General features: G+C 54.0%; 1 protein-coding gene across 4 annotated transcripts; it reads left to right on the forward strand.

Annotated features, from left to right (window-relative positions):
- The first annotated feature begins 52 nt into the window (after window positions 1-52).
- On the forward strand, window positions 53-15185 carry KIRREL2 (kirre like nephrin family adhesion molecule 2). 4 transcript variants are annotated; one of them, XM_077982246.1, is made up of 17 exons: window positions 53-339; window positions 2622-2741; window positions 3458-3959; window positions 4125-4274; window positions 5175-5324; window positions 5471-5631; window positions 6250-6400; window positions 7050-7155; window positions 7270-7418; window positions 7649-7776; window positions 7862-7994; window positions 8280-8380; window positions 8544-8763; window positions 9227-9331; window positions 9661-9770; window positions 11686-11751; window positions 14200-15185. In XM_077982246.1, the coding sequence occupies exons 2-17, from the start codon at window positions 2628-2630 to the stop codon at window positions 14533-14535; spliced, it is 2682 nt and encodes an 893-aa protein (XP_077838372.1). In that variant the 5' UTR covers window positions 53-339; window positions 2622-2627; the 3' UTR covers window positions 14536-15185. The 4 variants fall into 4 exon arrangements, with proteins under 4 accessions (XP_077838372.1, XP_077838376.1, XP_077838373.1 ...); XM_077982250.1 differs by lacking the exons at window positions 53-339; window positions 2622-2741; window positions 4125-4274 and having other exon boundaries at window positions 3302-3959; window positions 14200-14238; window positions 14508-15185; XM_077982247.1 differs by lacking the exons at window positions 53-339; window positions 2622-2741; window positions 4125-4274 and having other exon boundaries at window positions 3304-3959.
- The last annotated feature ends 914 nt before the right edge of the window (window positions 15186-16099 follow it).

Here is a 16099-nt window from a genome sequence, read left to right on the forward strand (position 1 = left end):
TGCACAGGGTGTGGGCAGGAGTAAAAGACAGAGTCCAATTCTGCCGGCCCTCAGTATGGGTGCAGTGTGAGCCCAGAGTAGGCACCCTTTGGCAAGGACTGCATGAGCTTTCTTCTGTCTCTTTTTCTTGCCGTCTCCCCCATCTCTTCTTTCCTTCTCCATGTCTCTCCCTCTCCCTCCCTCTATCCATCTTGATTTATCTTTCTTTCTTTTGAGATGGAATCTTGCTCTGTTGCCCAGGCTGGGAGGGCAATAGCATGATCTTGGTTCATTGCAGCCTCAACTTCCTGGGCTCAAGTGATCCTCCTGCCTCAGCCTCCTGAGTAGCTGGGACTACAGGTACGCACCACCACTCCAGCTAATTTTTAAAAATTTGTTTGTAGAGACAGGGTCTTGCTCTATTGCCCAGGCTGGACTGCAGTGGTGTGGTCATGGCTCACTGCAGCCTCAAACCACCTGGACTCAAGTGTTCTTTCTGCCTCAGCCTCCTGAGTAGCTGGGACTACAGGCCCACATCACCATTCTGGCTTTTTTTTTTTTTTTTTTTTGAGAGGGAGTCTTGCTCTGTCACCCAGGCTGGAGTGCAATGGTACGATCTCAGCTCACTGCAACCTCTGCCTCCCACGTCCAAGGGATTCTCCTGCCTCAGCCTCCCGAGTAGCTGGGAATACAGGCATCAGCCACCACACCAGGCTAATTTTTGTATTTTTAGTAGAGATGGGGTTTCATCATGCTGGCCAGGCTGGCCTCGAACTCCTGACCTCAGGTAACCCACCTGCCTTGACCTCCCAAAGTGCTGGGATTATAGGTGTGAGCCACTGCGCCTGGTCACTTGGCTAATTTTTTAAAAATGTTTTTACAGAGACAGTGTCTTGCTATGTTGCCCAGGCTTGTCTGGAACTCCTGGGCTCAAGCAATCCTCCCATCTCAGCCTCCCAAAGTACTAGGATTACAGGCATGAGCCACCACACCCAGCCCTTGATTTGTCTTTCTTTTTTTCTTTTTGTTCTCTTTTCTTTTCTTTTCTTTTCTTTTCTTTCCTTTCTTTTTTTTTTTTTTTTTTTTTTTTGAGATGAAGTTTCATTCTTGTTGCCCAGACTGGAGTGCAGTAGTGTGATCTCGGCTTACTGCAACCTCTGCCTCCCGGGTTCAAGCCTCCCGGGATCTTGGCTTACTGCAACCTGCTGCCTCAGCCTCCCTAGTAGCTGGGATTACGGGCATGCGCCACCACGCCTGGCTAATTTTTTGTATTTTTAGTAAAGACGTGGTTTCTCCATGTTGATCAGGCTGGTCTTGAACTCCTGACCTCAGGTGATCCGCCCACCTCAGCCTCCCAAAGTGTTGGGATTACAGGTGTGAGCCATCATGCCCAGCTGATTTATCTTTCTATGTTTCTCCATCTGTTTCTCCATCTCTCTCTCTGTATTAAGTGGTTAAATCTCAGTCAATCTTTATTTCACTGTCTCTCTGTCTCTACATGTCTCTGTTCTGTTTCTCTGTCTCTGTTCTCACCTCTGTCTCTCCCCTCACCCCACACTCTGTCTTACACACACAGGAGCTCCATAAATATTTGTTCTTAGCCGCACTGACCACGCCTCTTTCTCTTATGTGTCTCTCCATCTCTGAGTGGCTCCCCTCATCACATCCCTGGATTTTATAACCATATGCTGGCGGGCCTGCCCTCCCCGCGTGCACATACACTAGCCTGGGATAAGCTTCTTCTGCCTGCTTATCTCCTGCGGGAATTGGAAATGCTAGTTTTCTCCCCACCTCCCCAAGACCTCCCCCCAGCCTGCCTCTCGTTCCCCAGAAGGAGATGAGGCATCTGGCCCCAGCCCTCAGCTTCATCCTCCATACTGGCCTTCCCTCTTCCCTCACATGCTTGACTCCTTGCCCTCCTCCCACCTCCCCTCTCCCAACTGCCCCCTATACCCCCTGGGAAATGGGCTGGATGCCGAGCTTGGTGGGGGGTGGCTCTGTCCTGGGGGCCCTTGCCAGATGGTGTCCCTAGAGGCCAGAGCATGGAGCTGTCCCTTGCTGGGGCCTTTAATTAGCACAAACCTTCCACCCTCCACCTTGTCTGTTTTCTTTCTCCGAGTGCTCTTGGGACCTTGGGCTCTCCGTCTTTCCATGTACGTCGCCCCAGAGAGCCAGGAAGGGGAAGCGGCATCAAGTGCCTGGAAAAACAGTCCCACTACTTGAGTTCCTCCCCAAGACTCAGGAGTTCCGGCCTCATGCCATCGTATTTCAAAATCCAGGCACTAGATATGCCACATAGAAGCCAGGAGTGTAGGCCCCCAGATCCCTCCCCTCTCAGACCCTGGGGTCTCAGTCCCTTCTCTCCAAGGACTCAGGAATTTGGGCCTCTGATCCTCCTGGCCACCCTACCCGTCCCTGCATCCCTCCCACCCCCCGCACCGGCCGCATACATACACACACACACACACACACACACACACAGAGACACACACACACACACACACAGGACTTAGGACAGATGTTCACCGTCTGATTTCCAAATCCTCCTGGGCCCATGTGGGGGTGGGGAGAGATTGGCAGTTAAATCCACCGACTCTAAGACTTAAGACCAGATATTCTGACCTCTGTCACCCTCTTCCAAGTGCACCATGCTGCAGGCAGGAGACCTAGGAGTTGAGTCTCCAGCCTCTCAAGGAACCAGGAGATCAGGCCATCAGCGTCTCAGCCAGCAAAGGCCTGAACCACCAGTCCCTTACAATCCTGTAAGTCCAACCCCTACTCCCAACCCCACCCTGCCATTTAGGGACACAGAGTCTGAGCCTAAGAACAGCGTAGAATCTGAATGTGGACCCCCCAGTTCTTACAGATCCAGGAATGTCAGATCAGGGTCCCAGCCCCCCAGCCCTCCTTCAGGCTGCTCGAGGTCCCTCCCACCTGCTCGGCCAGCTGCGCAGCGTGGGAACGCCCCAGCTGGGCTGCATGGAGCCGTCAGGACAAGCTGCGCGGTTCCCAGCCTCCCTGCTTGCCCCGGCCCGGCACCCGCCTCCCAGCCGTCGCCCGGCAACCAGGCGGAGGGGCCCGGCCGGCCGAGTGGGGAGAGGGGCTGGGCCGGGACTGCGGGGTCCTGGGAAAGGAGGGGCCGGGGTCCTGGATTCCTCGGTCTTAGGACGTTTGCAGCAGTAACAAGGGAACAGCCCTCTGTTCCCCACTTTGAGGAGGGGTTTTGAGGCTGGGGGAGTCAAGACAGGGGTCCCAACTGTCCCCCAGGTATCGGCGTGCCCTATTCCCGACCCGCAAGCCAGGGGAGCCCCGGACCCCGCCTCCCCCAGGGCGCGGAAACTGGTGAGGCCCCAGGGGCCCCCATTTATAGCTCGGTTTCCACTGAGCGCAGTCCCTCCAGGACCTGGGCTGAGCAAGTTTCTTCCACTCTTTCCCTTCCCTCCTCTTCACCCCCATGCGTGCCCCTCAACCTCGACAGGGCGCAGGTGTCCAACCCAGCCGGGACTCCCTCCTCGAACCCAGGTGTTCCGGCTCCCAGACCCCAATTGAGCTGGGGGCGCCCACCCGCCGGGGGACCCCGCCCTGCATCCCCCATTCATCTGCGTCCAGCGGCGGGAGTTTCTCAATGGGAAGAGGGCGGAGCTCCTGGGAGGCGGACCCGGGCGGGGCGAGCTGGATCGGGCCCTCTAGGGGTCTCCCAGAGACCCAGGGCGCGGAACTGGCAGGCGTTTCAGAGCGTCAGAGGCTGCGGATGAGCTCACTTGGAGGACTCCAGGCCAGAGACAGGGGTTCTCTAGGCTGGGGAGAAGAGTCAAGCGCGACGGGGGCTCCGGGCCAGAGTGACAGGAGGAGGGCTTCCGAGGAAGAAGTTGACCGGGAGGCCCGTGCGACGGCAGATCTCGTGAACCTTGGGGGACACACGCTCAAGATGCGGGTCCCCGCCCTCCTCGTTCTGCTCTTCTGCTTCAGAGGGAGCGCAGGTACCGCACGAGGGGAGCGGATGAATATGGGGTGGGTGTGGGGGGATTGCTTGCAGGCTGCCCCTTCACTAGAGAGAAGGGAGTTGGGGGCTGGGACCCCTGGGTCCTGAATGAGGGGGCTCTTGAAGGTGCTAAGCTCAGCCCTGCTGCCCCCAACTTTCCTAGGCCCGTCGCCCCATTTCCTGCAACAGCCAGAGGACCTGGTGGTGCTGCTGGGGGAGGAAGCCCGGCTGCAGTGTGCTCTGGGCGCCTACTGGGGGCTAGTTCAGTGGACTAAGAGTGGGCTGGCCCTAGGGGGCCAAAGGGACCTGCCAGGTAAGACGGTTCTCTCCACGCTGGGACGGGCTGGCTAGGGGTAGAGTTGCTGGGCTCGGCTGTACCTGCAGTTTCTATTTTGACATTTTAAGTTTGGGAAATTGATGGACTTGGGTAAACATTTAGGAGTCCTGATTTTTGAGCTGCTTCTTTGGGGGTGACCCATAGAGTTTTGGAATTATTATGTTATTGTGAAATAGTAAACAGGCCAGGTGCGGTGGCTCACGCCTGTAATCCCAACGCTTTGGGAGGCTGAGGCCAGAGGATAGCTTGAAACCAGGAGTTTGAGACCAGCCTGGGCAACATAACAAGACCTTATCTCTAGAAAAAATATATATATTTTAAACAAATTAGCCAGGCATGGTGATGTGCATCTGTAGTCCCAGTTACTCAGTAGGCTGAGGTGGTAGGATTGCTCAAGGATAGCCTTGAGCCCAGGAGTTCAAGGCTGCAGTGAGCCATGATCAAGCCACTGCACTCCAGGTAATGGTGAGACCGTGTCTCAAAAAAAAAAAAAAAAAAAAAAAAAAAAGGAAAAGAAAGAAAGAGAACATAAATGCAAAAAAGTACAGTAAACATAAACGGAAGGTTTACCAAATAATATAGACACTCACACAGCCAATACCCAAGTCCACTGCTAGCTCCCCAGAAGCCCCCGTATTCCTTTCCCCTATCATAGCCCCCCTCCCCCTCACTCCAGAAGTAGTATCTAACCTAACTTTTATGGCAATCATTTTCTTGCTTTCCTTTCTGAATTTATTACCCCCAAGTTTGCAGTGACTCTGGGTTGGGAGGGAGTTAGAGTCTCTATGGGCACAGTACCCACTCTTTAATAGTGTCTTACCACCAAATGTGTGGACCAGTCAGAACCATGGCGTGCTGCCTCCTCCCTGACTCCAGGGTGGTCCCGGTACTGGATATCAGGGAATGCAGCCAATGGCCAGCATGACCTCCACATTAGGCCCGTGGAGCTAGAGGATGAAGCATCATATGAATGTCAGGCTACACAAGCAGGCCTCCGCTCGAGACCAGCCCAACTGCACGTGCTGGGTAAGGACCTCGCCCACTTGTCCCCTGGGAGCCCAAGGGGGCAACCAGTACTAGCTGTGAGTAGCGGAGTCCAGGGAGCCCAGGGGAGTGGTCAATTGGAGCTGAGAGGATCCGGATCCATCTCTGACCCCAAATCCACCTTGCAGTCCCCCCAGAAGCTCCCCAGGTGCTGGGCGGCCCCTCTGTGTCTCTCATTGCTGGAGTTCCTGTGAACCTGACATGTCGGAGCCGTGGGGATGCCCGCCCTACCCCTGAATTGCTGTGGTTCCGAGATGGGGTCCGGTTGGATGGAACCACCTTCCATCAGGTGAGGTCCAAATTCCTGTGCTAGCCTTTGCCCATTCAGGAAAACTTGGGGTACACTCTGACTGCAGGCTCATCCCGAGGAGAAGAAGACATGGGAGGGCAGGGGTTCAAGGGTTTGGACTCTTGAAATATGATGCCGGGTAAAGATTCTAGGGCCAGACTACCTGGGTTCAAATCACGTCTCAGCCACTTGCTAGTTGATTGATCTTAAGTTAGTTAACCTCTCTGTGCCTCAGTTGCCTTATCTATACAATTGGAATAATAATAGCATGCATGTCATAGGGTATTGTGAGGATTAAATAAATAAATACCTATAAGTTCCCAGAAGAGTGCCCAACACATAGTGAACCGTATATAAGTAAGGCAAGCTTATCCAACCTGTTGCCTGTGGGCTGCATGCAGCCCAGAACGGCTTTGAATGTGGCCCACCACAAATTCATATACATTCTTAAAACATTATGAGCCTTTTTTGTAACTGTTTTAGCTCATCAGCTATCATTAGTGTTAGTATGTGTGGCCTAAGACAATTCTTCTTCCAATATGGCCCAGGGAAGCCAAAAGATTGGACACCCCTGATGTAAGGGGTAGATGGCATTATTATTCTTATCCATCCCTCCAGACCCTGCTGAAGGAAAGGACCCCTGGATCAGTGGAGAGCACCTTAACCCTGACCCCTTCCAGCCATGACGATGGAGCCACCTTGGTCTGCAGGGCCCGGAGCCAGGCCCTGCCTGCGGGAAGGGACACAGCTATCACACTGAGCCTGCAGTGTGAGTGCAGCTGGCCCTGGGGAAAAGGGGTGTGGGGCCCTGACTCCTGGGTATGAGGAAGGAGGGGACTGTGGCCCCTGGGGAATGAGGAAACTGGGACCTTGATTCCTGGATCTAAGAGAGTAGGAGAGGGCCGGGTATGGTAGCTCATGCCTGTACTCCCAGAACTTTGGGAAGCCGAGGTGGGTGGATCATCTGAGTTCAGGAGTTCGAGACCAGTCTGGCTAACATGTCGAAACCCGTCTCTACTAAAAATACAAAAATTTGCCGGGCGTGGTAGCACATGTTTGTAATCCCAGCCACCTGGGAGGCTGAGGCAGGAGAATCACTTGTATCCGGGAGGCAGAGGTTGCAGTGAGCTGAGATCGTGCCACTCGGCAACAGAGTGAGACTCGGAGCAGGAGAGGACAGATGGCTGGGGTCCCTGGGGAAAGAGGAAGCTGGGTCTTGACTCTCACATCTTGCAGAGTAGGAAAGGATAGAAGTAACTGGGGGAATTGGGAACTGAAAGCCCAGACTCCTGACTCAAAGAGAGAAGGGGATTAGGGGCCCAGACTCCTGGGGTGGAGGAACCAGGAACTGGACCCCTAGGCCAGTGACAGAGGTGTTCCTGGTCCTTGCCCACCTGACCATTGTCCCACCCTCACAGACTCCCCAGAGGTGACTCTGTCTGCTTCACCACATACTGTGCAGGAGGGAGAGAAGGTCACTTTCCTGTGCCAGGCCACAGCCCAGCCTCCTGTCACAGGCTACAGGTGAGGACAAAGACCACCTCTCCCTAGCCCCAAGAGTGAGCTTGGGAAGGGCTGGGACCTGAGTAAGTGTGACGGAGAGCAGGGACAACGCTAACAGCGCCACCATTTCCTCAGGTGGGCAAAAGGGGGCTCCCCGGTGCTCGGGGCCCGCGGGCCAAGGTTGGAGGTCGTGGCAGACGCCTCGTTCCTGACTGAGCCCGTGTCCTGCGAGGTCAGCAACGCCGTGGGTAGCGCCAACCGCAGCACTGCGCTGGATGTGCTGTGTGAGCTGGGGCGGGGCTGTGGGTGTGGTCAAAGGTGGGCGAGGCTTTCAGGGTTGCTGAGGGGCTTGGAGGGGCGGGGCTGGGAGAGTGGGCGTGGGGTATTAGGAGGAGGAGAGAGTGGACTTGGGGCATATTCTTGCGCCCTAGAGGGTGTGGTGTTTCTATGGGGCTGATCCCGGGTCAGGGGCTATTCCTCCCCGGCCTTGTGACCCCTCATCTCCTTCGTCCAGTTGGGCCGATTCTGCAGGCAAAGCCAGAGCCCGTGTCAGTGGACGTGGGGGAAGACGCCTCCTTCAGCTGTGCCTGGCGCGGGAACCCGCTTCCACGGGTAACCTGGACCCGCCGCGGTGGCGCGCAGGTGCAGCCCTAAATCTGAGGCGGTGGCTGACGGGGGACCAGGCTTCCTTGCAAATCCGGCTTCTGACGCCCCTTCCCTGTCGCAGGTGCTGGGCTCTGGAGCCACACTGCGCCTTCCGTCGGTGGGGCCGGAGGACGCAGGCGACTATGTGTGCAGGGCTGAGCCTGGGCTCTCGGACCAGGGGGGTGGCGTCGCGGAGGCTCGGCTGACTGTGAACGGTGAGAAGGCGGGGCTTCCTAGGGGACCTAGCCCGTCCTGGGATAGGGAGTGGACAGAGGGGGCAAGGGCTAATGCAGTGGGAGTGACCTGGAAGGAGCTTTACACCCAGCGGGGCCTGGAGACCGACCTATTGAAGGCGAGGCTTTTAGGGGAATTGGAGTTTGGAGGCAGCATGGCCTGATTGATTAAGGTTAGCGGAGAGTGCGCTGGCCAGACCCGGCTTTGTTACAGCCTTTGGGGAGGGCAAGGCCTCTCCTCTGAGTGACCCACCGTCTCCATCCCAGCTCCCCCAGTAGTGACCGCCCTGCACTCTGAGCCTGCCTTCCTGAGGGGCCCTGCTCGCCTCCAGTGTCTGGTTTTCGCCTCTCCCGCCCCAGATGCCGTGGTAAGGAAATGTCACTCCTCCCGTGACCCATCCAGCTGTGATCCCTGACCTCCCACCTGGCCCCCTGAAACTACTGTGACCATCTCTGACTTCCCAGACATCCCTCCTTCTTCTTCCTCCCCTCCTCAGTCTCCTCGGTGTCCTCCCTCTTTTATGCCTCCAGGTCTGGTCTTGGGATGAGGGCTTTCTGGAGGCGGGGTCGCGGGGCCGGTTCCTGGTGGAGACATTCCCTGCCCCGGAGGGCCGCGGGGGACAGGGTCCGGGCCTGATCTCTGTGCTACACATTTCGAGGACTCAGGAATCTGACTTTAGCAGGAACTTTAACTGCAGTGCCCGGAACCGGCTGGGCGAGGGAGGTGCCCGGGCCAGCCTGGGCCGTAGAGGTGAGACCCCAGCCCTAAGACCCCAAATCTGGAGAGTCTAAACCCCACAAACTCAGGGATCCCCCAGCCGATGGTTGCAAAACCTCAGACCCTCAAATGCAGAGACCTCCAAACCTTGGGAGTCTCAAAACTGTGGCTCGTTGATTCCCAAGACCCCCCCAACCACAAGTGCCTTCACATTCTGAATCCTAAACCGAGAGACTCCTCACACCTAGGGACCCCAAAAAGAGAAACTCCAACGATTGCAAAGCAAATTGCAAAGTAAAGGACCCCTCAAACTCCAAGACTTCCTAAAGCCAGGGAGTTTAAACTCACTCTCAAACTTGGGGAACCCCAAATTCAAGGGCCTTTGAATTTCCAAATGTGCGACCTTTTGAACCCAGGGATCCCAAACTCAATCCCTGAGCCCCCGCTTCCTGGTTCCCCCTCAGCCTTCTCAGGATGTCCCCTCTGCTCCCTGCAGACCTGCTGCCCACTGTGCGGATAGTGGCCGGAGTGGCCGCTGCCACCACGACTCTCCTTATGGTCATCACTGGGGTGGCCCTCTGCTGCTGGCGCCACGGCAAGGGTTAGTGCCTGAGCCCCGCCCCAGCTCCTCAGGCCCCAGCCCCACACACACCCTGCCTGCCCAGTGACCTGACCTGGCCTTGGGCCTTGGCTCCAGTCCCATTTCCAGCTCTGCTCAGGGCTTAGCTCGCCTTCAGGTTCTGGTTCCCTCCTTAAGCCCTAACCAGACCTTCCTAGGGTCACATTCCTAGGTGTGAAGGATTCTTATCGGTTTCCAACATCCCCACCCGATCTGCCTCATTGGTTCCCAGTCCTCTCTCTTCCCGCTTATTGGTCTGCACACATTGTGACCCCGCCCATCGCTTAACTCCACCCGTCGCTGTTCGTCAGCCTCAGCCTCTTTCTCCGAGCAAAAGAACCTGATGCGAATCCCCGGCAGCAGCGACGGCTGCAGTTCGCGAGGCCCTGAAGAAGAGGAGACAGGCAGCCGCGAGGACCGGGTAGGATGCCAGGGTCTCCAGACCCGACTGTGCCTTCAGACCCAAATAATAGCCCAGTCCCAAGAGGGCCCCCAAATTCAAACAGGACTCTAAGGCCGGGCATGGTGCCTGACCTTGGTAATACCACTTTGGGAGGTGGAGACACAAGGATCACTTAAGGCCAGGAATTCGAAGCCAGCCTGGGCAGCATAGCGGGACCCCATCTCTACAAAAATACAAAATAAAATGAAATAAAATAAAAAATGAACCAGGTATGGTGGCACACACCTATAGTCCCAGCTACTCAGGACACTGAGGTGGGAGGATCCCTTGAGCACAAGAGGTAGAGGCTGCAGTGAGCTATGACTGCACCACACACTCCAGCCTGGGCAACGGAGCAAGACCCTGTCTCCATTTTTTTTTTTTTTTTTTTTAAGTAGGAGGGTTCTAGTTTTTTTTTTTTTTTTTTTTTTTTTAAACAGAATCTCACTCTGTCACCCAGACTGGAGTATAGTGGCACAATCTCGGCTCACTGCAACCTCTGCCTCCCTGATTCAAGTGATTCTCCTGCCTCAGCCTCCTGAGTAGCTGGGATTACAGGCGTCTGCCACCACACCTGACTGATTTTGTATTTTTAGTAGAGATTGGGTTTCACCATGTTGGCCAGGCTGGTCTCGGACTCCTGACCTCAGGTGATCCACCCGCCTTGACCTCCCAAAGTGCTGGGATTACAGACATGAGCCTCCACGCCCAGCCTGAGGGCTCTAGTCTTAACAGTGACCCCGCACCCAAATGTCACCCAAGTCCATGCCCCTGACCCGATTATTCCCTAGGCCCACTATATCCTCACAGCCCTTTCTTTTTTTTTTTTGAGGCGGAGTCTTCACTCCCTCGCCCAGGCTGGAGTGCAGTGGCGCGATCTCGGCTCACTGCAAGCTCCGCCTCCCAGGTTCACGCCATTCTCCTGCCTCAGCCTCCCAAGTAGCTGGGACTACAGGCGCCCGCCACCGCGCCCGGCTAATTTTTTGTATTTTAGTAGAGACGGGGTTTCGCCATGTTAGCCAGGATGGTCTCGATCTCCTGACCTCGTGATCCGCCCGCCTCGGCCTCCCAAAGTGCAGGGATTACAGGCGTGAGCCACCGCGCCCGGCCTTTTTTTTTTTTTTTTTTTTTTTTGAGACGGATCTTGCTCTGTCGCCCAGGCTGGAGTGCAGTGGCGCGAACTCAAGCTCCACTGCAAGCTCTGCCTCCCGGTTTTACGCCATTCTCCTACTTCAGCCTCCGGAGTAGCTGGGACTACAGGCACCCACCATCACACTTAGCTAATGTTTTGTTTTTTTTTTTTGCATTTTTTAGTAGAGACGGGGTTTCACCATGTTAGCCAGGGTGGTCTCGGTCTCCTGACCTCGTGATCCGCCCGCCTTGGCCTCCCAAAGTGCTAGGATTACAGGTGTAAGCCACCACACCTGGCCTTTTATTTATTTATTTATTTATTTAGAGACAAAGTCTTGCTTTGTCGTCCAAACTGGAATGTAGTGGTATGATCCTGACTCACTGCACCCTCCACCTCCCAGTTCAAGCGATTCTCGTTCCTTAGCCTCCTGAGTAGCTGGAATTACAGGCTCCTGCCACCATGCCTGGCTATTTTTTGCATTTTCAGCAGAGACAGGGTTCCAGCATGTTAGCCGAGTTGGTCTCAAACTTCTGGCCTCAAGTGATCCTCCTGCTGCGGCCTCCCAAAGTGCTGGGATTATAGGCATGAGCCACTGTGCTGGCTTCTCACAGCCCTTTTATTGTCCTGAGTGCAGTCCCCAGCTCTCGGGTGCTCTTACTGTCTCCTGCCTGGCCTCCACTGGCTGGCTGAAGGTCCTTGGGGTCTGGCATTGGGGCGGGGAGATCCTCTGACTATTCCTTCTCACTAAGTTCCCTACCCCAGGGCCCCATTGTGCACACTGACCACAGTGATCTGGTTCTGGAGGAAGAAGGGACTCTGGAGACCAAGGTGAGTATCGGGAGGGGTGGGGCTCCCTTCGCTGTTGGGAGAGGCGGGGCTCCCTTCACTGTGTTTCCATCTCTCTCCCACGCCTGTCCCCTCCTTTTTCCTTCTGTTGTCCTCAGAACTGGGACTCAGCTCCTCACCCCACTCCTCCTGCCCCCTGGACCAACTCACCTAGCTCCCAGCCTCAGTTTGCCTATCTGCAGACTCTGCCCACACATCTGTCCCAGCCCCAGATGGGGCTCACTATGCCTGTGCTCTCCTCATCACGGTCAAGCCTCCTTTCAGCCCCTTTACACTGGCCCCATATCTCCCCAAACCTGTCCTTCCTCTGGGGTCCTACCTCAGGACAGCCACATTGACTCCAGGCCATCCCCAGGCCAGAGCACTTCTCTCTCTCCTCTGTACCTAGCACATGCCATTCTCTCTCTTTCTCTCTCCTTTTTTTTTTTTTTTTGAGACAGAGTCTCACTCTGTTGCCCAGGCTGGAGTGCAGTGGTATAATCTCGGCTCACTGCAACCTCTGCCTCCTGGGTTCAAGCCATTCTCCTGCCTCAGGCTCCCAAATAGCTGGCTAATTTTTCTTGTATTTTTAGTAGAGATGGGGTTTCACCATGTTGGCCAGGCTGGTGTTGAACTCCTGACCTCAAGTGATCTGCCCACCTCGGCCAAATTGCTGGGATTACAGGCGTGAGCCACCGTACCCAGCCGACATGCCATTTTCTTGGCCTGAAACACTCCTACCTTCCTTCCCATGTCTACCTAATTCCCTCCTTTAGTCCTCCAGTCTCAGCTCAGACATTTCTTGTTCCAGGAAGCCCATGCTTCTATTGGGGAAATCCCCCCCAGTATTTCAACATAGGTCCTTTCTATTTTCTGTAAGTATCAACTGGCTGAGAAATAAAAAGAGACCGTATAAAGAGAGGAATTTTACAGATGGGCCACCAGGGGTGACATCACATATTGGTAGGACTGTGATGTCCACCTGAGTCTCAGACCAGCAAGTTTTTATCAAGAGTTTCAAAAGGGGAGGGGTGTAAGAACAGGGAGTAGGTACAAAGATCACTTGCTTCAAAAGGCAAAAAGCAGAACTACTAGAAGGGTCTAACAAAGATTACATGCCTCTGAGGGAACAGGACAAAGGGCAAAAGTAGAACCACTGATAAGGGTCTATGTTCAGCGTGCACATATTGTCTTGATAAACATCTTAAATAACAGAGAACATTGTTCGAGAGCAGAGAACCGGTCTGACCACAAATTTACCAGGGCAGAGATTTTCCCCACCCTAGTAAGCCTGAGGGTACTACAAGAGACCAGTGCATATTTCAGTCCTTATCTCAACCACATAAGACAGACATTCCCAGAGTTGGACGTTTACAGACCTCCCCCCAGGAAGACATTCCTTTCCCAGGGTATTAATATTAATATTCCTTGCTATGAAAAGAATTTAGTGATATCTCTCCTACTTGCACATCCGTTTATAGGCTCTCTGCAAAAAGAAAAATGAAGCTCTTTTTGCCCAACCCCGCAGGCAGTCAGACGTTATGGTTGTCTTCCCTTGTTCTCCAAAAATAGCTGTTATTCTGTTCTTTTTCAAGGTGCACTGATTTCATATTGTTCAAACACACATGTTTTACAATCAATTTGTATAGTTAACACAATTATCACAGTGGTCCTGAGGTGACATACATCCTCAGTTTATGAAGATAACAGGATTAAGAGATTAAAGACAGGCATAAAAAATTATAAAAGTATATTCGGGAACTGATAAATGTCCATATTAAAGTGATCACAATTTATGTACCTCTGCCGTGGCTCCAGCTGGTCCCTCTGTTCAGGGTCCCTGACTTCCCGCAACATGCTTCCATCATGACAGCCCGATCCTTCTGCCTGTGTTCCACCCATCACAACTATGACCACTCTGATCTGGGCTTCCTTATCCCGCTCGCTATGCTGAGGGCTCTGCCATCACAGCCCCTGTCACTGCCTATGACTTTCCCAGGCACGGCCCTGACCCTTCTGGGTACTGTCTCATGATTTGTCATTTTTCCCTTGGTGTGAGGACAGGGTTCAGTTCTATCTTAGTGACATGCCTTGTAGCAGCAACACAGGGCATGACACTGAATCAAAGCCTAGAGGCTGTTGGGCAGGTGAGTGCCTCTCTCCTGTTCCTTCTGCATCTTCCACACTGACACCCCTCAGCAGGCCTATATCCCTCTGTCTCTACCTTTCTCTGCCCATGTCCTATCCCTTTGCCTCTTGTCACTGTTCTTCTGTCTCACTTTCTCTCTCTCCCAGTCCATGTGTGTCTCTGTGTCTCTGCCCATTCCTGTCACTTTTTGTTTCTCTCAAGGTCTGGTGTATTTCAGTGTGTGACCCTCAGTGTCACCCATCAGTGACCCTCATCCCCCCTGCATGCTCACAGACCTTACTGAGTCCCATTTGTCCCCTCAGGACCCAACCAACGGTTACTACAAGGTCCGAGGAGTCAGTGTGAGCCTGAGCCTTGGCGAAGCCCCTGGAGGAGGCCTCTTCCTGCCACCACCCTCCCCCATTGGGCCCCCAGGGGCCCCCACCTTCTATGACTTCAACCCACACCTGGGCATGGTACCCCCCTGCAGACTTTACAGAACCCAGGCAGGCTACCTCACCACACCCCACCCTCGAGCTTTCACCAGCTACATCAAACCCGCATCTTTTGGGCCCCCAGATCTGGCCCCCGGGACTCCCCCTTTCCCATATGCTGTTTTCCCCACACCTAGCCACCCGCGTCTCCAGACTCATGTGTGACATCTCTCCAGTGGAAGAGTCCTGGGATCTCCAACTTTCCATAATGGATTGTCCTGATTTCTGAGGAGTCAGGATAAGTTGGCGACCTTACTCCTCCAAAATTGAACACTAGGGGAGGGAAAGATCATTACATTTGTCAGGAGTATTTGTATACAGTCAGCTCAGTCAAAGGGGATGCCCCAAGTGGGAGCAACATGGCCACCCAATAGGCCCACCTATGTCCCAGTGTAAAAGAGATTCAAGATGGCAGGTAGGCCCTTTGAGGAGAGAGGGGGACAGGGCAGTGGGTGCTGGGAGTTTGGGGCTGGGATGGAAGTTGTTTCTAGCCACTGAAAGAAGATATTTCAAGATGACCATCTGCATTGAGAAGAAAGGTAGCATAGGATAGATGAAAATGAAGAGCATACCAGGCCCCACTGTGGCTCTCCCTGAGGGAAACTTCGCTCGGCCAATGGAAATGCAGCCAAGATGGCCGTGTACTCCCTAGGAACCCAAAATGACCACCATCTTGATTTCACTTTCCCTAAAGACTCAGAAAGACTTGGACCCAAGGAGTGGGCATATGGTGAGAATTAGCACTGTTGGGGCAAAAGGGAATCTTGGGATAAAAATATTTATGTTTAATAATTAAAAAAAAGTCAAAGAGGCAAGTGTGTCTTAGGGAGTCTACTGGCATTATTACCCTCCATCAAGGAAGGGGTCCATTAGACCTGTCCCAAGGTCTCTCCTCTACCCTAGCCTATAAGGTGGCTGTAGAAGCAAAACTGTGAGCCACCTCTCAGCCTCTTGCTACCTGCAAAGCACTCTAGACTCTTTATTTATTTTTTTTTTCTTGAGACAAGGTCTGGCTCTATGGCCCAGGCTGGAGTGCAGTGGCACCATCTCAGCTCACTGCTACATCTGCATCCTGGGCTCAAGCCATCCTTCCACCTCAGCCTCCCAAGTAGCTGGGACTACAGGTGCACACCACCACACCCAGCTAATTTTTGTATTTGTTTGTAGAGACAGGATTTCATCCTGTTGGCCAGGCTGGTCTCAAACTCCTGACCTCAAGTGATACGCCTACCTAGGCCTCCCAAAGTGCTGGTATTACAGGCGTGAGCCATTGTGCCCAGTCATGGACTCTTTTAATATACATCTTCATACACACACGCACACACACACACACACACACACACGAGTTGCAAACAGAAAAGACACACACATTGGCATGTATGCACAGACACACGCATAGATGTCCACACAGTTGCACACATGTGACAGGGCTGCCCCAGGGGTCCTGGGAAAGACAGAGTTCTACACTCTCATTAGAGGAGACAAACGAGTGAGCCCTGAAGTGGGACAGAGAAGGAGACTATGGGCATGAAAATGGCAATCCCCTGGTCCTTACAGCAAGGGTGGAGATCCAGACCCTAATCCTGGGGCGCTGCATCCACAGTGGGCATAGTGCTGGTGCCTGCTTGGGTGATCCTTAAAGAAAGGTCCCGGGGGCTTTGGTTCATGGATCCTTGAGCTAGGAGTTAAAGATCCAGGCCCCTGGGACCCTTGGGAAGCAGAGCAGGAA

This window comes from Macaca mulatta, chromosome 19 (genome assembly GCF_049350105.2).
Source record: "Macaca mulatta isolate MMU2019108-1 chromosome 19, T2T-MMU8v2.0, whole genome shotgun sequence".
In the NCBI taxonomy this organism is placed as follows: domain Eukaryota; kingdom Metazoa; phylum Chordata; class Mammalia; order Primates; family Cercopithecidae; genus Macaca; species Macaca mulatta.

Coding starts and splice junctions, on each gene's coding strand:
- KIRREL2 (XM_077982246.1), top strand. CDS start 2,628: ATGCTGCAGGCAGGAGACCTAGGAGTTGAGTCTCCAGCCTCTCAAGGA. Junction 9,332..9,660: donor CTGCTGGCGCCACGGCAAGG/GTTAGTGCCTGA, acceptor GCTGTTCGTCAG/CCTCAGCCTCTTTCTCCGAG. Junction 9,771..11,685: donor CAGGCAGCCGCGAGGACCGG/GTAGGATGCCAG, acceptor TCCCTACCCCAG/GGCCCCATTGTGCACACTGA.